The sequence below is a fragment of the Oculina patagonica genome, chromosome 5, assembly GCF_052425735.1.
Source record: "Oculina patagonica isolate OP01 chromosome 5, crgOcupat, whole genome shotgun sequence".
Lineage (NCBI taxonomy): Eukaryota > Metazoa > Cnidaria > Anthozoa > Scleractinia > Oculinidae > Oculina > Oculina patagonica.
Genome location: NC_135762.1, coordinates 3,770,246 through 3,794,961, shown reverse-complemented (window position 1 = coordinate 3,794,961; position 24,716 = coordinate 3,770,246). Strand labels below are relative to the sequence as shown.

The 24,716-nt window shown below is 38.1% G+C and overlaps 2 protein-coding genes across 2 annotated transcripts; one reads left to right on the top strand and one right to left on the bottom strand.

Moving 5' to 3' along the window:
• Nucleotides 1–1,163: 1,163 nt before the first annotated feature.
• On the bottom strand, nucleotides 1,164–18,126 carry LOC144654828 (motile sperm domain-containing protein 2-like). Its single transcript, XM_078515050.1, has 20 exons — nucleotides 18,093–18,126; nucleotides 17,949–18,006; nucleotides 17,463–17,581; nucleotides 15,809–15,848; nucleotides 15,641–15,727; nucleotides 15,154–15,239; nucleotides 14,311–14,379; nucleotides 13,985–14,045; nucleotides 13,807–13,845; nucleotides 13,402–13,456; nucleotides 12,548–12,617; nucleotides 12,139–12,209; nucleotides 11,380–11,518; nucleotides 10,635–10,709; nucleotides 9,272–9,378; nucleotides 8,033–8,132; nucleotides 7,274–7,370; nucleotides 6,177–6,303; nucleotides 4,941–5,082; nucleotides 1,164–2,498 (listed from the first exon to the last, which is right to left on the bottom strand). Exons 1-20 carry the CDS (start codon nucleotides 18,102–18,104, stop codon nucleotides 2,364–2,366), a joined length of 1,689 nt encoding a protein of 562 aa, XP_078371176.1. The 5' UTR covers nucleotides 18,105–18,126; the 3' UTR covers nucleotides 1,164–2,363.
• A 173-nt stretch (nucleotides 18,127–18,299) lies between these two features.
• On the top strand, nucleotides 18,300–24,307 carry LOC144654882 (bactericidal permeability-increasing protein-like). Its single transcript, XM_078515119.1, has 7 exons — nucleotides 18,300–18,565; nucleotides 19,990–20,101; nucleotides 20,707–20,835; nucleotides 21,409–21,485; nucleotides 21,614–21,704; nucleotides 22,144–22,207; nucleotides 22,549–24,307. The coding sequence occupies exons 1-7, from the start codon at nucleotides 18,418–18,420 to the stop codon at nucleotides 22,639–22,641; spliced, it is 714 nt and encodes a 237-aa protein (XP_078371245.1). The 5' UTR covers nucleotides 18,300–18,417; the 3' UTR covers nucleotides 22,642–24,307.
• Nucleotides 24,308–24,716: the final 409 nt, after the last annotated feature.

The window sequence follows — 24,716 nt, the reverse complement described above, 5'->3', positions numbered from 1 at the left end:
CGATTTTAATTCTTTTGACGAGTTAGCGCCTTTGATTACGAATTAAACAAAGAGCAAACTAATGACGAAAGTTGTTAGTGTCTAAAATCAACTAGAAGTTGATAAAGGTAAACAAACCGCCGGAGCGAATTTTCAAAAGCTGACGTTTCCAGCGTCAGCCCACGGCAGTTAATTAATTCCTTTTACAACTTTCAGTATACGAAAATCGGTCGAAGTAGAACGGAACCATTCGCTGTTCTCGCAGGTCACGGAAATCTCATTTAAGCGTTTTTCTTTTGTTTATTTGCGTCGTGGCTAATTTACAAATGTAAAACTCACTACCATAGTTAGTAGAGTCCCCTCTACCAAGAGAAAATATGTCACTACTAACTTCATGTGTAAGTCGAGAAAAGGCTATTGCACGAACTAACATGAACGAAATTTGGTATTATTTTCCCTTTACTAAAACAATGAATTTCTAAAGAAACTGTTGTTGTGCTACGACGGCGGGCAAGTAATGCGTAACTATTTAGCAGGTTAAGGCTGTTAAAGGGACTGTTTCACGGATTTTAGCCAAATTTAGGCATAGGAAGTGACAATCAAATTCGGTGAAATATAAAACATAACCTCTTGAAACAGTGAAGGAACATTTTAGAAACACATCAAATACAAAAGAATTGCGATATGGGTTTTTGAAATATTGTTGGGCTGAACAGTTTTCAAACTTTATAGTCTCGCTTGCTTGTAACTTTAAATTACAGCGCCCGGGAGACACATTTGACTGCAATAAAGCATGTTTTTGTCATTTAGATCCATAGATATAATTTCTTTGCTGCCGTTCATAGCAAGAATTTGGCAAATCTTAAAAAATAAACTTAACTCAGCCCTGACACAGTCCCTTTAGGGTCTCGTTCGTTAACGGAATTAACCAGACAAATCACTCCACCAACTAAGAACGGCCGTGCACCACCACACATAGAATCAAGATGCTTCATCTCATGTAAAAGTACTTTTATAATATTCTTCATAAACCGGCAGGACTGAAAATATTTTTGTTTGAATCAATCTTCATTTGGCCTTTTGCTTGTTCATTATTCCTTGGACTTCCTTGAAATAAAGCCTAGTTAACTTTAAGAAATGACATTACACAATAGCTCAATATACACGAGACGTTTATTTTTTTTATAAATTAATTCCTCCAATCTATTCACAGAATTGTACTGAAATAACTTATTTTACTTCTAAGAAAAATAAAGTTCCTTCTGAGTCGCTATCCCAGTGTGTAATCTTGACTAAATTATTAACTGAAAAGTACTATGCAATTTATTGTGCCAAAAGATATCTATTTTGTGAAGAAATTATTCAACATGACACGAGCGTGGGACAAAGAAAAAATCTGAGTCCCCGACGGGAATCGAACCCATGACCTACCTGGGAGGTCATGGATTCGATTCCCGTCGGGGACTCAGATTTTTTCTTTGTCCCACGCTCGTGTCATGTTGAATAATTTCTTCACTATTTATCACCGAGCTTGAAATTTGCCATCTTTATTATTTATTACGATATCTATTTTCTTTCAGTATTTGTTTGAAGATTGTGATAGCTCCTGCACTCCGCCGCATCAAGCGTCGTGTTTCTCTTTCGATTTCTTGGCTGGGTGAAGAGAGACAACCTCGGCCCAGGACCTCTCGATCCTGAGTCGCCGCCTCTACCGCTCCGCATTTAGGTCATTTCCGAATAACCCTTTGCCTCTGTTTCAAAACGAGTCTACGTGCGAAACCATCCATATGAAAATGAGTTTCACCTACAGGAACATTTCCATGCAAATCAAACTTATTTTCATTTGAATGGTTTCGCACGTAGACTCGTTTTGAAACAGAGGCAAAGAGGCCTATTGGGCGATGTCTCTCATACGAATCGACTTGAGCGCGACACGAACAGTAGCAGTATCAAAACCCTGAATAGGCTGTAACAGTAGGCATGGATAAAACTAAATAAAAAACGCAATTAAGAACACTTTAAAATAGAAATACGAAAAGGTAAAAAAATATCATTTCCAAGTTGTGCCGTAGATGACAAAGTTATAGTCACTCCCACCTCTTGTAGGTTTAACTGTGTATTTCTCAAGTGTCAGTTCATTTTAACTTGTTTTGTTTCAGCTTTTCAGTAGAGAAGTTTTATTGAATTTTATTTTAAAAAGGCCAAACGGAAAAGTTTTTTTTGTTGGCCCTAGAATCAATTGACTAAAACATTTTCAGACAAAGTCCATGATGGCTTTTTAAAAATTAATTCGAATTTTCAGGCTCAGCTTGAATTATGTCGTGTACACAATCTTAGGGTTTGGAACCAATGGCCTCGTGAACACGACGGCACTTGCTAACGAATTACATGAAGTACGTAGCGTAGTACATCACAATGGCGAATAAAACTATCATGGCGGAGAAGAGTCCTAGTTGAACTTTTATGAAAACATGCAGACTCTCCTCTATGTGGGCAATTCTCTTGTTAGCGACGTCAAGCTGAAACACAATAAAATTACACATCACTGACAACGCAAAATAAGCTTTCTCCCTTCTCTTCTACAGGATGGGAGGCGCAGTGGCCTAATGGTTAGCTTGCCGGACTCCGGAGCGAACGTTCCGGGTTCGAGTCCTGGTTGGGTCACCGTGTTGTGTTCTCTGCACGACCCTTTACTCTCACAGTGCCTCTCTCCACCCAGGTGTATAAATGGGTACCGGCGAACTAATGCTGGGGGGGGGGGGGGGGGGGGTTACCCTGCGATGGACTAGCATCCCAGTCAGGGGAGAGTAGAAATACCCTGTAATGGAGTAGCATCCCATTTAGGGGGGAGTAGCAATACTCCTAGCCGCTTAATGCTATCGAAACCAGGATAAGCTCTGGCAGTATGGGCCACTTGGCTCGAGGCTTCCAGCGCTTGTCTAGGAAACAAGTCGGCTGGGACAGTTTTAAGGAAAGAATGTGGTGTGGAAACCTCAACACCTCGAAGTCGACAAATCTTTCTTTCCCATTTAGCATTGTTTACAAGTCGCATTTAAAAAAATCTCCCAATAAACAAGTTAACTACAACAATATATTATTGTGACCAGAAACAGCAAGCAAAAGTTAGCCAATTTGCCAAGTTCAAAAGGAAACAGGTCGAAACCTGGTTCGAACAATGCACTTAAGGTGGCCCGCGGCTAATTCCGGGAGCGAAGGTGCTATTTTTTAAATCGAATTTTGGGGATGAAAACCGTAACCGATTTCTTTGATTTTTGGTAGTCGTAATAACAAATGTTTAAATTTTATAAATCTTTACCTTTTAAAGCCCAAAATATAAACAATCGCGAGAAATAAGCACTTTATGGAAAACCTTTTTTTCGAAAATATGCGAATATTTTCAAAACGCGAAGATAGATTTTTTTCTAATTAAGGTCAATTACTTCAAGTAAGCCTAGGTTTCATGTGAGCAAGTTTAAACTAAATCGGCTGGATAGAAATTGCTGCACAGTTGACTGTTTATTTTTCGCATAAAAATATTGTAATTGGATATTTTCGCCAGCTATTGCAACAATGCTTAATTAATGCTAAGATCACTTCTGTCATTTGAAAGCTCAATATCTCTTAAAAAGTTGCTGAAAAATCTGAAACGATCGGATATTCTCCGCAAAAGTTATAACCAAATGAAGCATAAGTGGTTTACGGTGCGAAAATTGCAAATTAGAAAAATTCAATCTTTTTTCGAATTAAAAAAAATCGACCGATTTTTTTTCTTTTAATTTTTAGTATGCAAAAATCCAACATATAAGCAAACGCCCTCATCTAGTTTCGAGCGTGAAGTCTCGATAAAACTCGTCAAATTTGGCTCTTCAAGATAGCTACCTCTCGTCCTTCAGTTTAAAGCGCTTTGGAAACCCCTCAACTTACAGTAAATTATTTAAACATGCCGCATTCTCAAGATTATTTAGCACCTGGAAATGAACGCCCGTTTATTTCAAGGTGCTAAAAAATCTTGGGAATGCGGCAAGTTTGAATAATTTACTGGAACACAAGGGTTTCCAAAGCGCTTCAAAATGGAAGACGAGAGGTAGCCATCTTCACGTACTAAATTCGGCGAGTTGAATCCAGTCTACACACAAGAAACTAGATAAGGACGTTTGTGTACATGCTGGATTTCCTCATACTTAAAAATAAAAGATAAAAAATCGGTAGTTTTTTTGTGGTTCGAAAGACAATGAATATTAAAAAAAAAATACACTTTACGCACCATAAACATCTTCTGTTTTATTTGCTTATAACTTTTGCTAGGAGTTTCCGATCTTTTCAGAATTTTCTTCATTGTTTTAGCTGGTATTAAGCTTTCAAATAATCAATGCAATCAAAACATTACACAAGCGTTGTTTTAACAACTGGCAAAAATACACACGCATAATATTTAAAAGCTAAAATCTAACAGTCAACTGTGCAGCAATTTCTACCCAGCCGATTTCGTTGAAACTTGCTCACATGAATTCTTGGATAATTTGAACGTATTGAAAGCAATAAGAAAAAAATCTATCTTCGCGTTTAGAAAATATTCGCGTTTTATTAAAAAATAGGTTAATTTAAAAGTGCTTATATTTCGTGTTCACTGTTTTTGTTTGTTCCAAATTTTAAAGCTTTATTAAATTTAAACATTTGTTTTTTCGACTACCAAATATCAGAGAAATCGGTTAAGGTTTCCATGCCCAAAATTCGATTTAAAAAATAGCACCTTCGCTCCCGGAATTAGCCGCGGGCCACCTTAAAAGCTGCAACAGTCTGCCAAACGTTTATAAGTTCGACGTTTTTCAGAAGAAAGGATCTTGAATAATTGTCAGTTACAAAGAACGATCGATTAAGGTTTTATTAAGACCTACATGGTTATTGGTTGGACCCTGAACATGGGAGCATTTGTTGCATGCACTCATTAGTAATGCACAAACCTTTTTCTCCACATCACTGAGCTGTCGTTGAAGTGACTGAATGTTATCGATTGCCATACTTAAAGTCACTGGTTTGCCCTCCGCAATATCAGAATACTGGCTGGAAAGCTGCAAATTGGAGGCAAGAAATCGGCATCGAAGTCTAAAAGAAAATGAGGCAATGAGGCAAGTCGTTTTGAAGTGTGTTCTTGGGCTGGGCAAGATTGTCTCTCTCCATCGAGGACTTTAAATGGGTGCCAACGAATTGTTTCCTGACAAAAAGCTAATGGGCGGTGGTGGTGGGGGGGGGGGGGGGGATGAGTAACCTGCAATTGATTAGCATTCCATCCACGGGAGTTAGGCAGTTGCAACAATGAGCGGGTCGGGTACAGCTTTCGCAAAGGCCTCACAAATGATTGGCTCGCTACTCTTCGAGAGAAGAACAGAATCAAATAACAGGAACATTGCCCCTTGCTCCCAAAGCAATAACAACTGCTACACCAGAGGACCAGTAGAATTACCCCGGGGGGGACACTCCCTATATGGCCTATACGGGGACGTGCCGCTGGATAGGGTATGGTTTTTGACTCCTCCAGTCCTGAACAGGGTATATAATTTCATGCTCTTCTGTCCTAAACAGGGCCTGAACCTGTCCTAGACCGGGTATGGCTGAAAGACTGCCGCCGAGTGTTTACATTGTTTTCGCTTTCGCTTTAATGAAAAGCATATTTTTATATGCTGGGATCGGTGTTCGCATTTCAAAGCGTCGATCAGCGCGTACGGAACGCAGTCACAATAAAGCGTAAATGATTGTCGATGTTGTCCTTTGACCTAAATAGGGTCTTAAAATAGGGGGTGTTGTCCTACACAGGGTAGCTATTTTAAGTTTTTATTGTCTTAAACAGGGTCAGGGTTTCAAACCCCCAGCGGCACCCCTATACCTAAACTTAGGTCAAGTACCCCCCCCCCCTCCCCCCCCGGGAGAATTACAAGCTTACGAGGGATGCTACACCAACTACTGCAATGAGCAGTGTGATAGATCCATATCTCCAAGATTAGAGCGAGCTTTACTCCAACGTTATGTTCTTTTTACCCCATTCATAACTGATTGATACCCGATGTTGAGAGCAAAGACAGGATACGTGAGATTGGGTTCTGGTGATTTCAAGATGACTTACTAATATTATGTTTTCCTCTATCAAAGGCAAAATTAATTCTCCTTGTTCAACGAATAAAATGGCAAAAACATTGACATACCGGTGTTCAACAATATTTGTCTTGGGTACCGTCTTCCACAATGTAGCAAGTTCACTCGGCGACTTTTCATCCTGTAACTCGGTCGACATCACCAAGAATTTATCTCTAATAACACTGGCAGCGTGACCTGGAATTAAAAACACTCGTTTAAATAGCTCATTTAACAAAAAATCTCGGCGACGCTAATCTAACTTTCGGTCTTTCTGAACCTGCACATTTAAAGATAAAAGTACTGGTTTTTTTTTCAATACTGAATCTTAAGGGACGGTTCATTTTTTATGAGATAGGGGGGGGGGGGGGGGGGCTGGTGGGATTTGAGGGGGGGCCATCCGAAAAAATTTGGCTTTAAAGGGGGGCCAGCCAAAAAAATATGGTCTGTAAGGGGGGGTCACTAAATATAATTGTACTTTTAATTAAGTGTTGTAAAGAGGCTTCTGTAAGAGGAAAAAAAATTTGCCAGAATGCCCAAAATATCATTCCTGAGGTTCTCAAAATTCAATTTTTCCCGGGGGAGCATGCCCCCGAACCCCCCTACTTTGTTATGTACGGTACTGTACCAAATGCCATTAACTCAACCCAACAGCTTATTGGTTACAAGTGCAGACAACCCATACTAACAGACGACATCCACAATAAACAGTTGAGGCAATGCCAGCTATTTGGGATACATGTGTTTTTTGTACACTGATAAATAATTTATTCTTTATTCACAAGGCTCGATATATTTTAATTTCACTTGATTATTGTTTGTTTTTTTGTTTTTTTTTTGGGGGGAGGGGGGGGGGTCATCGAAAAAAAAATTGATTTCGAGAGGGGGCCAGGCAAAAATTTTCGATGAAGAAGGGGGGGTCATTATATATAACAGTGACTATCTATCAAATCCCACCAGCCCCCCCCCTTATGGGGTCCCTACCCCATAAAAAATGAATGGTCCCTAATCCAGCGATACACAACTCAGTTTATTTTTAACTCCCTCGATTCGAAGATCACTTCGAATCTTTCGATCGGTCAATGAATTCGTGAAAATAACGAAATTTGACTTCAAAAAAAGACGCAGTAGCAAAAGTTATTAGTGACGCGAAATGTCTCACAATTACCTGGCTGTAAAAAGACACTGACTTCAGCAGACGAGGTAGCTGGAATAACTCCAGAGCTGGGACGGACTCGATAGCTCTCGGGTGAAGTTGTCTTAACCTGAAAAAGCGAGATTCAAGGAATATGGAAAAGTTTACATTCTAAAAGTTTACATTCTAATTATTTTATGGTCAACTAATCTCAACAGGCCACACTCGTTAAACCAGTTTTGTGTTTTTTTTTCTACTCTTCGCCAAGCCTGCGTGCAGCCGTCTCCTATTTCCTCACTTGGTAAAGGAACCTCCCTTTCCGCGTGCAACAAAGGAAATAGGAGACGCCCGCGCACAGGCTTATCCATTCGGGGGAATAAGTGCCAGCTTTGGCAAATCTTCGTTGAAGTACTCAAAGAGTTTCCGAATTGCTTCATTCAATCAGAAACTAGGGCGAACGCTCACGAGTACATGTACCCCGAAAGAAATCGCGCAAACAAATACGTCATGTTACTTAGCAACTTCTGGGACGAACACTACGGGCAAAGTGCCGTCTCGGAGGCGGGATTTCGTCATCAACTGATATTTTTTCTCCGACTGACCACGCGTCTGTTCCAGATGAGCTCAATCTAGAAATTTGATTGGTGAACTGAGCGGTGAAAATGTTTGCATCTGGACAGCAGGCGCTTGCAGTTTCATCCAGACCACACGCGCGCGCTGGCCATTTTTAGCAGCCTTTTTCGGGACAAAAAGAAAATTAATGAACGCGACATCGAAGGGGAAATTACGAACCTTGAAAGCGACTGTTGACAGGGTGTTGTTGGTAAGCGACAAAGATTGAAGAATTTCTCCAGTTGAAGTAGTTCCTGTAAATACTAATTCTTCTGATGGTCTGTAAAGAATAAAACGATGAAATGTGAGTTAGTAGTAACTATACTCGGAAAGATTAGCGATCATAACAATACTGAATTAGGAAATTAAAAGAAAAAGACGCTCCTGTCTTTCTTTCAAGAGTGCTAAGAGTAGTGGATGTTTGGGTAAGAGGGAATTGTAGAAACACGAGCTATATGCACGACAGCTTCCAAAAAAATTCGACTTTTTACTGAAGACACATCGTTTCGAATACAACATTTAAAGTTACCTGCATCATTAAAAAATCGAATCATAATGAATAAAACAAATGAAAGAAAACCATTAGGAAGAAAGGATAAGAAACAAAGCAGCGTGAAAAGAACATAAGTCCCGGCTAAACGATCAAACATTTTCGTCCAACATCATCTTGGAACTGAAGGGCATGTTTGACCGTTTAGCCGGGGCTTTAGTGTCCGCTAGCCTGGGGCTAGTGAATTTTTCGCTCGGGCTAGTGGACTTAATCCTTCACTTGCCCGATCGGCAAGTGAAGCACCATAAGCATCGTGTTTATGGGAATTTTTGGGGGACTAGTAAAGATGTCTTTCGGGCAAGTAAATCCTGGCTACAGCTTGCCAGAAGGGCAAGCTGGAAAATCTAATTTCTTTACACTCTGCAAAGGCTAGTGTGGAAAAGGTTCGGCGACATGGACAAACTTTAATAGAACGTGTAGGGCCCAGGTCGAAAAACACAAAGACCGACTTTTCCCACTGCCATGTCTTGTCAAAACTAGGAAGGATAATTTGGTAAAAATTTGAAAACCTGCGCAGCGTAGGTGCTGAATGTATAAATGAAAAAAATGTAAATACCACGCTGTAGTCAAAAAAACTATTCCCGACGTTTCGGCAATGCTGCCTTCTTCAGGGGGACAAAACTTTTTAACGGCTAAATAGTTTTGTCCCCCTGAAGAAGGCAGCATTGCCGAAACGTCAGGAATAGTTTTTTTGACTACAGCGTAGTATTTACATTTTTTTCATTTATAGGATAATTTGGTACTTCGTCCGTGCTCTGAGATCCAGCAGTCTTCAAAAATGTTTGCGAATGATTAGAAAGGTTTTTAGAGGATTTCTGTGGGCTTTGGGATCTATAAGAAATGTTGTTTTTTCACCAAGACATACTTACGTGATCATAAGCCAACTCGCTGAACTCGTAAAACCGTCCGGAGGTGCTCGTGTTTGAGACAATCTTGATTGTACGCCTCGAAACGTGGTCTTTGTAGAGCTTTCCTTCTACAAATAATTACAACGCGAATTGGAATTTAAAATGCGGAAATCGGATTCACTTTGGATTGCTAGAACAATTTTAATGCAAGCGCGCTGGACTGTTTTTTTTTTTTTTTCGGACATCACGAAAGCTAAGTTAAAATAAATAAATAAATAAATAAATAAATAAATAAATAAATAAATAAATATGTGTTTATAGTGGTCATGCACTTAGCTTCATATCTCAACGAGATAGCTAGTTTACAGGCATAACAAGGTTAAAAATCCCAACTGGCAGGAGGCAGACCAGTTGGCTATATACAAAGCGTGGTCGAGGATTTGAACTCGGGACAACCGAGAAACAAATCCAGCTAGTGGCAAGGGCAGGCCTCGAACCGGTGACCTCCGGATTACAGCACCAGCGCTCTAAACCACTCGGCCAGCCCACGCTTGCCTCCTTGTAAAGTCAAGGGGCGAGAAATCAAACGCACGCGATCCATGATAAATTGCACGTGCGGTTGTTAGCTCTTTGATTGGTCGCAAGTTTGGAAAACCAACAGAATGATGAAATGTGCGTTTCATTACAGAAAATAGTAAATTCAAGTACAAGGTTTGCACTGTAACTTCTTCTGGATCATTTTATAAACTCTAAAACTTTCGCAAAAAAATTGTATCTGCTGTGGGCCGTTTATGAGGTTGTAGGCTACATATTCAGTAAATTTCCATTTATAAAGTATTGAAAAAAATTGTTGTAAAACTGAAGAGCGAAAAAAAGCGTTACTAACATTTCGTCGGGTACTGATCTGTCAGATGGAGGGTTTGCGCCTTAGAACGTCAGTGGGATCATTTTATAAACATTTTGCAAAGTTCCTCAATTACCCTATAACTTATTTCTTTTTTTTTTCTTGTCGACCTGAAGTCCTGGCCAAACGGAGACGCAAGTAGGCGCAAGTTTGCAACTTGCGCCTATTTACGTCTCCGTCAGGATCTGAAGTTGCGTGCACTTGCCTTGACTTGCGCTCTGCGTTAACTTTGGTCGAGTTTACATTTGCACGCAAGTCAACCCAAGTTTTTCACCGTTTGGCCACCTAACGCAAGTCAACGCAATTCAATTCAAGTACTGAATTGCAGCGCGCGCAGTAGCATTAAAATGTTTTTCTTTGACAACTTGCGTGCACTTGCGAGTCCTTTTGGCCAACCAACGCAAGTCTTTACGCAAGTTCAACTAGCGACTATTTCAAGGGGTTTCCGTTATCTTGGCTTTACGCTCGAAGTACTTTTACCTGTTTTGGATTTGTCAGGGGCGGTGGACTGTCCTGGCCGTGGCTTGCTACCGTAGGCACATCCTCAAAAGTTACCTTAAAAAACATAACAAGATTACTCTCTCAGTTCATCTGATGTCCTGAAATCCGACACTCGGTCATTTTCCTCTCCATTACAACTCAGTAATGTAAATGTAATTTATTTACCCACGTGACACGGAAGAGCTCAGGAGCTCGTAAAGACGTGTACGTGCATCCAAGATCGAATTGGAATTTGGAGTGTTGATTTTTGTGGAGGGAGGAAAACCGGAGAACCCGGAGAAAAACCCTCGGAGCAGGAACGAGAACCAACAACAAACTCAACCCACATATGGCACCGGGCCGGAATCGAACCTGGGCCACATTGGTGGGAGGCGAGCGCTTTCACCACTGCGCCACCCCTGCTCCCCAGTCTTGTGGGAATCAGACTTAAATCTTAAAGTTAAAAGAGATTGTAGTTACCGAGAATCGAACTTTTTGTGAGGGCCTAGCGGGCAGGGGCATGTTTCCTTGTTCTCAACAAAGTTTTCCTTGTGTTCCAGTGTTCCCTAAAAGAATTTCTCGATTTTGGTGTTCCCTGTTCCCTAAAGTGTGCTTTGTTTCTGTGTTCCCAGTTTTATTTTTCTTTTGTTCTCACGCTCAAAAGGTAATGACCATGTTCCCCTCCCTGAAACCCCCGGGGACTTTTATGAGTATTTGTGAAGATAGAAGACTTATTTCAAAGTACCTTCTTTGTCGATGACGAAGGAGCTTCTTCGCGATCTTCAAAAGATTGTGGCTGCTGACTGGACGATTCCTCGCAACTGTCATCATCAAAATCAACGCTTTGGTTTACAGAACCATTTGCAATATGTTCATCTTCGACACTGTTGGTGGATTTAAGGAAAAAATTCTATGTTGACTCAGAAAAAATGGACGGGGTGGAACCCCCCAAGAGTAGCCAATCAGCTTTTTCAGGGTTCCAGAGTTGAGCAGGCACGCAAGCACGCGCTAATTTGCAGAGTTGACTAGTTATCGCTTGCAGATGATGTTTCTTGGGTGAGAAAATGAGCGGGAAACAAAACAAACAAATGTTGTGTTTTCATGTTGCAAAAACCTGGAATTATTTGTTGTGGACACAAAATGTTTCTGAAAAAAATCAGAAACATTTTTTGTGTCTCGGATTTAAATTTTTTGTCGGCAACAAATATTGCGCACGCGGGCAAATTACTTATCCCCCTCCCCTCATGGGAGGTACGATTCCAACACAGCACCTTTGAAGTTTGCATCCGAGGGGTTCAAAATATTGCCATCTTCTTTGAAAAAGTATTCCAACAGGCTTTGTGACAGTGGTTGCCTTCCGTGGGGTGGGGTGGGGGGGGGGGGGGGGGGGGAGAGAAGTTCGGATGAAAAAAAAATTGAAAGTCCCAACATAGAAAACGAGCGTGAGTAGTTAACTTGTTAATTGAAACCAAGTTACACCAGCTAATAAAAATAGGATACTTACTTATCAGGAGTGCTAACACCAAGGCTGCTAAGAGCTTCCTTTGTGGGCGGATAAGAATATTCATATGAATCCTACAAAGACAATCGCGTTTTACATTAGCCCTGGATCTAACAGAATCGTTTTGCTTCAGTTTCTTACGTTATTATTACCGGTACACACAATGGGTGTTAAAATTGTTTTAGAATAACGTTCTCTTCTCTCACGTTCAAATTATAGAATGAGGAAACAGCCGGAATATTATTAATATTTTTCTCTAAATCTAACAATACAGGTGTGTGGCCTACAGAATATTATAGTTGTAACATAGCCCCCTTGTAAAATATGTCGTTAAGGAGTTCTGATTTCTTTTATAAAAGAGTGTTTTCTTGACAAACTTGCCAGTGCTTGCAAATATGTCAGTGATACTTACTGTTCCACCTAATCTGATAAGAAGTTTGTCTTCATCAATTAATTCTGTAAGTTCTGTTTTGTTTAAAAATCTAAAAAGAAACAACAAAGAAAAACGGATTGAGAATCACAATTAAAGTCTAAGTAACTTCTAAGCAACTCAAAATAACAAATTGCTGATTCTAACATAATTTTTTATTGGTCAACTGTAAACTGAACAAAATTACAATTTGAAACAAAAAATGAATTAAAATTAACATTCTGATTGCCCATAACTACCATCCAATTTGCATGATCGCAATACTGCCAATAAAACCCCCCAGATGTGACATCTGTTTTTTTTAATAAAAAAAAACAGACTGCAAGGTGTGGGTTAATTAATTGAACAAAGTGACTGTCTCAAGAATATCGTTTGAGAAAAGCTGTGCATTTACAGATGGCTATGCAGCTATAGCCCTTTGTATTAATTATGCAGGGCCCCACTGAAAACCACCTTTTTGTGATGTGGGCTCCCTGCTAAAATATTATTATTATTATTAGTATTATTATTATTATTATTATTATTATTATTATTATTATTATTAATTTTAAGTATAAAAGGGATCCAGTACACACAGAGGGCTAAAGTCCCTTCCACACATTACATGTCTATGATTTAAGGATAATTTTATCTACAATCATAGGTACTCAATGCATGCAGAAGGTTATGTAGCCCTTTCCACGTTGCTATATGTACCTATAATACTAGATAAATTATTCCATGCAAAAGTAAGTTGTTGAAAGAGTGTTTTAAAACTGAGTTTAGCTGTTCTAGACTGAATGTTCTATCATTCTGAGCTGCTTCACATGATTTAACTGTCATGAATTTGTTTCTACCTGATTTTATTTACAGCTTCAGGACTCAACCATGACTTGACAATTTTCCATGCAGCTGTGGACATGAAAAACATAACAAGAAAATCTCAGTAGTCATGAGAAACAATCCTTTATAGCTTCAATCATATGATCAGTAACTTTTTTCTTTCTCCTTCTTAAAAAAGAAAAAATTAAGAAAAAATTGTTGTGAAATGTCAGTGATAATCTCATTTTATAGCTCAAGACACAGGACATGTAAAATTGATCATTTAACTTGATGAAGTCTAAGTAAGAGTCATCTGCTGCTTCATGTCCATCACAATAATTATTACGTGTTTACTATTAAATTGAAATGTATCAAGGCCAATGTTTAATGTCATAATCATAATTAACATTATCTTTTAGTCAAAAATTATTAAAATGTACCTGATAAAATCCAGGGCAAATCCACAACTAATAGCCATGCTAAAAATAAATTAAAGAGATATAAATTAATATTAATTGAAAATGCCAAATGGCAACAAATTGTACATAAACAAATTATGTAGGTCAAAATAATCCTCACAATACAAGTATAAACACTGATGAGTGAGCCTGCACATACCTAATGTCCAAGGAAAATAATCCCTAAAACAACTTATAATAAATCTTACAAATTCCAGGTCCTAAAAAACAAAAAAGCAGAAGTTTATGTTATTGTAAGTGACCGGGCAAGTTCATAATTTATCATTTAATAAATATCGAATATGACAAAACAGGTCTCAGGGGAAAATTATGCAATTAGTTACAAGAAAAAAAATCGAAGGGATTTCATTTCTTTCCTATTATTTCAACCAAACTTAAAATTAGACTTCAAAATTATTTTGAAGACTTATAAATGGCAGAAGATTGATTACACTATTTATTGATTTTATTTAATCCAAAGCCTACCGTGTGTGCTAGGCCAGTCTCTTGCATGTCAAAGATCATTGTTACTTTCCGGCCAGGAAACATTCTTGCCTGCAAACAGCAATCATAATTATTGAGAATAAAAATGATTAATATCAAATTATTAATAACACAATTTGATGATTATTATTCTGTTCTAAAAGGACAGAGATTATATCTGGTTAACAAGGTAAGTAGAATAATTGTAAATTGATAATTAAATTTTATAGGTAAGTACAAGAATTTGAAGATACAAGTCAATGAAGATTTTTCCAATCCCTAGCAGCGACAGCTACAGTGTATAGGCAAACATCGATCGAAGACCACAATAAAAATTTATTATTAGGTGTTGTGGTTTAGTTTTATCTTTGGTTTACAATTTTTCAAACCAGTTTGATTTTTATTGCCCTTTAATTGTTTCAGATTTTGATAATGCATATGAGGGAATGAAAAACAAAACTGCTTTGAAAATTTTTAAACATTTGATCTATATTGATCCTTCTCAAACTCATTAATAAGTCATCAAAAAAGAAAATCATAGCCGTGAAGGAGTTTTTGATACCCGGTCTTAATAGCATAGCTTTTTACAATAATATTCTTCATTTATTTTGTTAAGTTTTTGTTTCAATTGAGAAGACATATCAAACACTCGAGACAGTGTTTCATCGGCTATCCAAAAACCTCAAATTTCATCAAAAATATATTACGCTGCGGGCCTTATTTTCAACTCCCTTCTCGCTGTTTGGATATCCCAATGAAACACTGTTTCTTGTGTTTGATATATCACATAAAAACTACGAAAGTGGATAGAGTATTTTACATAAATAAAATTACATATTTACTCACATGCTTCTCTAAGAGAAACACAAGATATCTCTTTAGCTCTGGTTGCTGCTGAGGATCTTTTTTGTAAAGTTTTCCTGTGAAGATGACTGTGGAAAACAATTCCTGATAAAACCTTACTAACAAAGTAATTGTAATAATAATGTGCATTATCGTCCCCACGGCTGTTTGTCACTCTTAGCCGGCAGAGCCTGGAGCACAAGGAACAAGTGGCTCTGGGGACACATGACTTGATTGGCTAGATCTTTAACAGAGGAAATTTAAATTTGGCAAGTCAAATCAACAGTTTTAAAATACGCTTAGTTGTATGGGATTTTTCACTATCTAGTTAATTTGATTGGGATGTGAAATGAATTATTAATAAATTATTTCTAATCCTTAAAATTAAAGTTAATCTAGCTGTACTGCACGAGGCAAAAAAACAAAATCTTTGATCTCAGTTTGATTTTAACTATTCTGCATTAAGTTGATACAAATTAATGACACTAACCGAGGGTGTTGCCATCTTTGTCCCGATTATATGGAAAGAGGAAGCCAGCCTCAAACAATCTACGGTCAATAGATCTTTCTGTAAGTTCTGTATGAAAGAAAAAGTTTGGAAAATAAAATAAAAATGCTCTTTGTACACATTTAATTATTATAAGTAAAAAGTAATTACCATTTACTCCAAAAGTCTTTCTCCATCTTACACATTCCACCTGAAATAAGGACACACACAAACTCAGCATATTTAGCCTAGATCCAGATTTAACAAATAATTCTAATTAAATAATAAAATATTTAATACCATAAATTTATTAAATTTGTTATTACCGTTATTAACAAATTAACTATATTAATATTAAAAATGGTAATAGGATTGGTGGAGTCCTATTCGGTCTGTAATCATACGAGTGATTAACAAAATTGGACGACAGCGAAGTGGGAGTCCGATATGTTAATCACGAGTATGATTACAGACAGACTTGGGCGACACGAAGTCCTGTTACCAATTAATCAAAACTAACAAAATTCAAGAAACAAGTAACAAACTTTACCGGCAAAATGATGAAAAACAAAACAGTTTACTCAACAAAATGCACAACAACAGCGCATGCAAAATGATGCCTACTGTCCAATTACACAGGCATGACACATTATTAAACTGTCCTATTACACTGTCCAATTACAAGCATGATGCGTACACTGTCCTATTTATAGTGCTCAAATCGGCCTGCTGATAACCAATCACATTCGAGAATTTTGTTGTAGTTTTAATTAATATTATTATCATTATAATATTATTGTCAATATTAATACATTTAAAACATTTGTTAATATTGCAATAATATTATAAATTCGGAATATAATAATACCCAATATAAAGGAAATCATGACAAGGTATCATGACTGTGCTGTGTTAGCTCGCAGTAACATTATAAAGGTTATTGGGAATTGTGCAGCAACCCATAATTCTCCCCTCCTCTCTTTCCGAAAATTCTGTTGAGTTTCCTGGCACGAAGCCCACTGCCTAATCTGGAAAAGAGAAGAATGAAGCCTCTGTGATCAGGGTACAATGTGGGATAAGACCCTTGTGGTTGACATACGATCTTGAAATCTTGGAAATACATGCAATGCACTCCTCCTCCTCTCTAGTCCTCCGCAGAGGCCTCTTCAGTGGAGGAGGGAAAGGCAAAAAAAAAAACCCATGAAAAATGAAAAATCAGGGAAGCACAGGAGGCAGTGTACCAGAGATCCCAACCTAAAAAAAATTGAAATTTGGGAGATTGAAAGTTTTGCACCATGATACCTCTTCTCAACCCCTGAAATGGGCTAAAACAATTTTTTAAAATTTTTTTCCCCAAACTCAGCCAAAATAAGCTTAAAAACACGTATTTTAAGCACTTTTCTTCATGTTGGTGAGACTTGGTGAATCGTACCAGAGACCGAGAGATTTGGTCTGCATCTGAGAGACTTTTGGATAATCTGGGAGAGTTGGCATAGATAGTGTACCCTTAGGCTCGATTTCCAGCTGCTTTTTGGAAAATCGAGAAGGTGGCAGAAATCAAGCTTAGTGTACCCTATGCACTTTCATGTCCCATCTCCCCCAGGCTTTGCATGCTTTCTTTCCACTCATCCCATGGAAAAGAGTCCTTTGAGGAGGAGAGAGCTCATCCCCACCTACCCTCCCACCCTTCGCTTGGGTAGTGGTCCTCCCCCATCCCCTGCTACCTGAGGTGGCCAAAAGACAAAATGTTGACCAACTAGCTTATACTATAAAGGAAAATTTTATCATGAATCATGGATATGTCTTCATTACTTAGTATACTTACCAAAGCTGTTAACGCATCATTTACTTCCTGTTTGCGAGATTTTAGAAAGCAGCTCAACCAGCGATCATCATCGCGGACTCTTTTCACGTCTTCCTCATAATATTCGTGCAGATTTGAACCTGGAAAAGATTGTGAAAGCATTGTATTATAACGATACAGAGAATAGCAATTGCTTCGTGGCTCATTTTACGATCGTCGATTGAGGCTCAATAAAAACAATAAGCTTATAAGCTTCAAAAATTATCGAGGCATCTATATATGCATGGCTATTTTAACTAAAATAATACAAAATTTAGGCATCGACTTATTCAAAATAGTTCGCAAAGTATGCAGAATTATATTGATATGCAATCTTTTCTTTCACGAAAAGTAAAAGGGCATTTCACTGCCTTTGCGAGGTTTCTACAAACAAATAGTCAGGCACTGAGGGCCGGGAGAAAAATGGCAATCGATTCTGCAAAACATCGAAAATATCAAGGATCTTACCATTTTCTTGGAAAAATCGCTGTCGGAGCTCGTTGATTCGATGTCTCTCTAATTCATTCTGACAAAAACAGAGATAAACCGGCGGTATTTAACAACCACGAAATCAAAACAAAATGCAAAATAATAATGCCCCAAGCTGCTTACCTCATCTGCCATCTTTAAGTCACGAGTATCTTCGGTTTCTTTCGTAAAGTTCCGGGTTAGCTCGTGTAAAGCCGATTCGACTTCGTGGACTGGATTGGACCCTGGGCACCAGTCTGCCCGAGGCCATTTTCGCGCGCGCGGTCGGTAAAACCAAGATCGGAAATTTGCGATTTTAGTCTGGTACCTGCAAGGTAAGTTCAACCACTATGAAAATGTTTATAAAATGCATTTTTGATGAGCCCTTCAAACTTAAAAGCTTTCTAGCAAACTGACGGCAAAATGACGTGATCTTGAAGTAGAAATTACATTTATTCGAACGGCAAATATGGCCGAACACAAGATCAATCGAACCTTCTTGTTGTTTTCGTTTGCACTTTTGTGTGTGAAATATTCTACTGGTAAATCAGTCGTGGTTGATTTAAACTTGGCTCCTGAATGGAAAAGAGAAATAACACAGAGGGCGTCGGACTACGGTAAAATGATACGTTTTAAATGTCTTGGCGCTCGATCCTTGGCCATCTTTGTGTCTGACTACTTCGTTGAAATAGAGTGTGTAGTGGCTTACTTAAAGATACTTAGTAATCATTAATCTAAATCTTCTTTCGTAGGTGACTCGGTTGGTGGGCTTTATTTTCGTTTCATTGCACCTATGAACCACAGCTTGTAAATCTATAGTTATATAGCATCAGAGTTATATTTTTTAACGTTGGGTAGATCACGAGGTTCAAAATAGGTCATAACTTATTTGATTTTTAAAAAAATGTTACTAGTGTGTTTATTTAAGCTCCAAACTTAACTACTTGTATTTAATTATAGTTATTTTTGAGAAAATGTCAACAACCTTGGTGTTATCTCCCACAGGGTGCCAATTTAGCTCCCAGCAGGTCGTCAATTAAAGTCACTTTGTTTTTAAATCTTTCAGTTGACCAACATCTTGTCTTAGCCAATTTTGGGATATGAAGAACTTAATTATACTGGTATTGGATCAAATTGAATCCTTGCTCAGCCAAGACACGGGACTGTACAAAGACTGTGTCTATTTAAGATGAGAAAACTAAGAATATTCCCCCAGATGCTTAAGAAATGAGCTCAATCAGAATTTTTTATATCTAAAAGTCTCTCTTATTCAAAACTGGCAAAAATCAAGCTTTACCATCTAATTTTACACCTAGTGGCAAAGAACAGTGGTAAAGAATTATGTAAGATCCTTGTCTGAGAAATAGACATTTCTCTTCAACCATTTTATCAAAGAGAGGATTTTTCAATTTACATCCCCTCAACTTGAGTTACTAAGTTGTACATTGTAATAAATCCTTGCAAAAAAGTGCAGTTTATCTGTGTATTGTACTAACAGATCACTGTCAGTGGAGGTTAATTGTGGAAAGAGTACAAAAACAACAAATTTTCGGCAAACTAATATTTTAAGAAAAACGACAATTTTTTTAAGTTTCAAAGACATGTTTGGCAGAGCATCTGTCATCTTCAGTTGAATGGTTTACAAAGCACAGTGAGTAGAATAATAAGTAGAAAAAAGTGCTAATTGAGACAAGTAGTGTCTCAACATGTCTTTGAAACTTAAAAAAATTGTCGTTCTTAAAATCTTTACGTGGCTGCTGTTCTCAAGACCTTTTGGAAACTAATATTTAAATTAAAGGTGATTTTGGAGAGCAACCCTCAGTAGTATTTCGAGGTCTAACTAAGTTACTTAGTAAGTAACATGTAAACAAGTAAATTGTAACTAAGTATTTTTATATCTTATTTATACATGTACATTTTGTTTTTGTTATTTTGTACTCTTATAGTTGATGTGATGTCTTAAACGATGTTATCAACTTAATAAATGTAGATGTAGATGTAAGTTATTTTCAAACTTATTTCTTTTATTTCTGTTCAACAGTTCAGCACACTATTGTTCCATTTGTGTCCAAAGAACTTAATGACCTGTCAGTACCCAGTGTTTCAGGAACCATCAAAACTCCACTGGGAAATGTACAGTATGATCTAAACAAGTAAGTCATTAAAAGATTATCCTAATATTTGCCATTATGACAATGCTCATCAAAAGTGGTGGTCTCCAGTAGAACTGGGTAGTTGACAGGTCTGTAGTGTTTTTCTTACCCATGTAGCTAGTATGTGAAGCATTACTGAAACTAATGCTACTTTTAAACAGAGTAGTCAGCTCTTAGGTGGTGTCTTTAGGGTCCCCGTCCGTCCGTCCGTCCGTCCGTCTGTCCGTCCGTCCGTCCTATGTATACATTGTGCCCTCTGCACACATTACACCCTCCATATGCATTGTGCCCTGATGTCTGCATCATGCATTATAGCTTCTGCATGCATTGCACCCTCTGCATGAATTGTGCCCTCTGAACACATTGCATCCTCTATGCACTTCCTTTATGCAGACAAATGTATCCTCTATGCATATTGTGCCCTTTATATGCATTGCACCCGCTATGTGCACTGCACTCTCTACATGCATTGCATGCCTATAATGTCAGGTACTTATGTTCATGGCAAAATCTAATCTCTTGAAAAAAAAAACTTAAAAAGGTTCTAAGTAAAGGATCCAAAGCATTTACATTTTGTAGTTACGATCATGTTTATTTTGCTTTAGGATCAAGTTGTCGAATGTTGTGATTCAGAAATCCAATGTGTCTCTGTTACCTGAACATGGTTTGCACATCACTGCTGACAAAGCCTCTGGCAACATAGGAGCTGAATGGCAGTACAAAGAAAGCTCTTGGTTTGTTATCAAACAAAATAATTATGTAAATTTTTTGCTGGTTTTATGTTATCAGTAATTTACCATCTACAGGCCAGTGTAGCCCAGGGTGCGTTAGCATCAATTTCTTCATAACATAAATCTGCAGTACAGTATTTCTGATGTGGGAGGCATGGTGGCCTAACAGTAAGCGCGCTGGACTCTGGATCGAGTGGGCGGGGTTTGAGCCTGGCCGGGGTAATTGTGTTGTGTTCTTGGGCTAGACACTTAACTCTCATAGTGCCTCTCTGCACCTGGGTGTATAAATGGGTACCAGCAAACTAATGGTTGGGGGGGGGGGGGGGGGTTTAACCCTTGCAAAGGACTAGCATCCCATCCAGGGGGGATTAGAAAATACACTCCTTGTCGCTTCATTCTATGGAAACCAGGATAAGCTCCGGCCTGTATGGGCCACTAGGCTCATAGCAGACTTTACTTTAACTCTAGATCTACAGTATTTCTGAAACAAATGATAATTTAATAAAAAAATAATGGCAAAAACCAGGCTTCCAAATAATATTTGTTAAAAACAAGTTGTCGTTTTTTTTTTAAAAGGCCTCACATCTCAGATTCAGGATCATGTGACCTGTCAATCACAGATCTATCACTTGGAATGGCTTTCTTTGTTGATGGTTAGTGGCAATCACTGTCGAAGTATAAAATTCATAAACTGAGTCATTTTCAGTAGATGTACATTATGTACTTTGCGTTTACTAGGCTTGATTTGGACATTCTAATTACCAGTATTTTGTCCTTAAAGGTGATCTGGAAAAAGAAAAGGGAAAGGTCAGTGCAAAGGACTGTGTGATGAAGATTGGCTCTGTGCACGTCAAGTTTAAAGGAGGTGCAAGGTAATGAGTCAATGAGTCATTATGGCTACAACATCAGTGGCTACTATGTCAGTGCATAACGTTTGGAAGTCCTGACTACCTGACATATTCTTTCTCTGTTAACATAAGTCTCCCATGGCCAAATATAAGTAAAGTACCGGACTAAGAATCATTTTAGAATCTACAGTTGATATTTCGAACCATCAGGGGAAACAAAAAATACCAGTAGTTCGAAATAGCAGGAGTTTGAAATAGCTGCTAGTAAATGTCTGAAGGGCAAATCCAAGGGAAATGGGTTTTCGCGGGGTCTAACTGTATTTCAACTGGCAATTTTGCTTTTGGGTTTTTTTTAGTACTAGACTGAATTGATGTTCATAGTTCAATTTTTTTTTAAGGATTTGTTTTGTAGAGTACAAAATAATGTTACCTAAATAATACAAAATTATTTTTCTCTCTTTAGCTGGCTGTATAACTTGTTTGCCAACGAATTGGCATCAAGCCTCAAAGACCAACTGTCTGATCAGGTTTGGCTTTAACTATGATGATAATATTAATTTAAGAAATTAATAAAAAAAAGATAATTCCCTGCCCATACCCGAAGGGCTTAATGCAAGCTTTTCATAGCCTCTTTGGATATTCAAGTAATGCACAGTCATTATTTTAACTAGTCCACAGAAAAAGGTGCTTTAATTTGCTTCTTATTCTGTAACATTGTGATAATAATTTAAAGAAAACCACAACTCTGAATTGCATAAAATTACATTTTTTATTTCCATTATTCACCATTTACAACAAATTTAGGCAGTAGCCCATTTGTAGACAAGTATAACAAGTGTTTGTCATCTTTTGTTTTATTTAACCTCAGATCTGCAAGACTGCAATCAGCCTAATTAGTGCTAAAGCCACCAAGGCCCTGGATACTTTTCCCATGATAATGAAGAAGTTCACTGCAGCATAAACACTGGATGAATGAAGTGTAAAAATGCTGAAGACTGCATCAGTCATGTGCTGCTTTTAGAAAAATGTTATATACACTCAAAGTAATGTGTTGCCATATCAACAAGGCAGCCGTACGTCGGCATTATACTGAGCCTTGTTTCCCTGGTTGAAAGCAGTGAACAATAATTACAGGACTTCCAGCTACTTAAACCAGGCCACTTGGAACAAAATGTTTAACCAATCAAATTAAAGGAAAGATTAAAGGGTGGCAACCTTTTTTGTAGGTGAAGCAATAACATTAAAGACTAAAAAAATAGTTCTACAAGAAAATTTGAAATCCAACAAAGTTGCAGAAAGATAGTCAATTTTTGATTGGTTAGTATAATCCTGAATTTCGAGTGATTCTTAGTAGTTCCAGTTTAGTCATCACAAGGAGTCAATAATTCCCCCGGGGGGGGGGGGGCACTTCCTATAAATGGGCTAATGGGGATGTGCCGCTGGATGGGGTCGCATTTTCACGACTGGACTGACTATAACGGGGTCGCCTTTTCAAGCATTTTTTATAGGGTGACTAGAATGGGGTCACACTTTTCTGGGATTTTGAGAGTACGAAAATTCTGGCAAGTTGTGATTTATAAACGGAAAGATTCGCCGAAAAAAATGTTACTGTAATTGACAAACGGCTCCCAGAAAGTGACTAAGTTGGGGTCGTGAAAATTACATTTACCCAAAAGTGACTAAGATGGGGTATATAATTGGCCATAGAATATGACTTTAATGGGGTAGGGATTCTGCGAGGCCAGCGGCACATACCCAACAAAAATTGACCCAAGTACCCCCCCGGGATAATTCCCTGCAAGGGATGGGATTTGCAGAGTGAACAATAATTTGTTGCAGAACTATTTGTTTAGATGCATCAACTCATTGTTCTGTTTATGAAAAAAGATCACAATCCATTTTTCTCAAATATTGTAAGTTTTGATTGGTCAAAATGTTCTCATTCTTTGTAAAATCTACTGCAAGGTGTTGTAAAGTGTGTTAGAGTGTATGAAAATGTGCTATATAAATGCCACATGATTATCATTGGTCAATTTTCTTCCAAGTTGCCTGGTTTGAGTGGATGCACTAGTACTTGAAATGATAAAAGACATTATAATGCTGGAAATTATATTGAAGTTAAATCAAAAACGTATTTCATACTAACTGTAGTCTAAAATTGAGTAAGATTTTTTTATAAAGGGACTTTAATAGGACTAAACAGAGGCTTTATATTATATATATATTGTGCAAATAACTGTATTTTTATAATTTAACAAAGTAAAAGCTGCATGTAAAGGCATAAATTACAACTTACAGTGATCATGCTGCACCTTACTTACAGGGTCATAGGCATGGGGGTGCGATGGGTGCATCTGCACTGCCCCATGGGCCACAATCAGAAGATCAGAAGATAAGGCATGTGCATGTGAAGTTGACATTATTAGCAGCATACACCTCGCAGAAATCTACCACATCTGTGAATTTTAATTGGTTAAATCAGTTTGAACACATAACAACTTAGCCCATGTAATAACAACTCTGTTCAGAAGCAACGGTAAGCTGTGTATTACTGTAAGCACACGATGAAATTGTATGAATGTTTATAACAAATCCAATAAAAAACTCAGTGATATATTTTCATGTCATTTGAGCATTTATTTTTGGGTTTTAACTTGTTCTGTCCAAAATGATTATTGAACTCAAAGAAACCAGGCATTTAGCCAGGATTTGAGTATCCAGGCAAACATTTTTATGGGGCTTAATTAAGGTTCCTCCTTCCTTAGTGGGGGGGGGGGGGGGGCAGGGCTGAACCTCCCGCTTTCTGTACCTTTTACTTTGACATCCTGCCCCTTTCTGCAGTGGTTCCCTACTCTTTGTCCCATATCAATTGCAAAATAGAATGAAATGTTGCAAAATTTTACTATTTTTCTCCTGGTTCCTGCCACCTTGTAAATCCCGCTCCCAACCCCTTTTCTCCCAGGCTCCCACCTCTGGGGCGGATCTAGGGGGGGGGGGGGTTCGGGGGGTTCGGTCGAACCCCCTAAACTGAAACTG

Excerpts from the sequence above, each read along its gene's own strand:
- LOC144654828 (XM_078515050.1), bottom strand. Across the intron at positions 15,728-15,808 it reads AAAGACTTTTGGAGTAAATG|AACTTACAGAAAGATCTATT; the intron begins GTAATTACTTTT and ends TCTTTCATACAG. Across the intron at positions 13,457-13,806 it reads TTTGCCCTGGATTTTATCAG|CTGCATGGAAAATTGTCAAG; the intron begins GTACATTTTAAT and ends TCATGTCCACAG.
- LOC144654882 (XM_078515119.1), top strand. The coding sequence starts at position 18,418 with ATGGCCGAACACAAGATCAATCGAACCTTCTTGTTGTTTTCGTTTGCA. Across the intron at positions 18,566-19,989 it reads ACAGAGGGCGTCGGACTACG|TTCAGCACACTATTGTTCCA; the intron begins GTAAAATGATAC and ends TCTGTTCAACAG. Across the intron at positions 21,705-22,143 it reads AAGTTTAAAGGAGGTGCAAG|CTGGCTGTATAACTTGTTTG; the intron begins GTAATGAGTCAA and ends TTCTCTCTTTAG.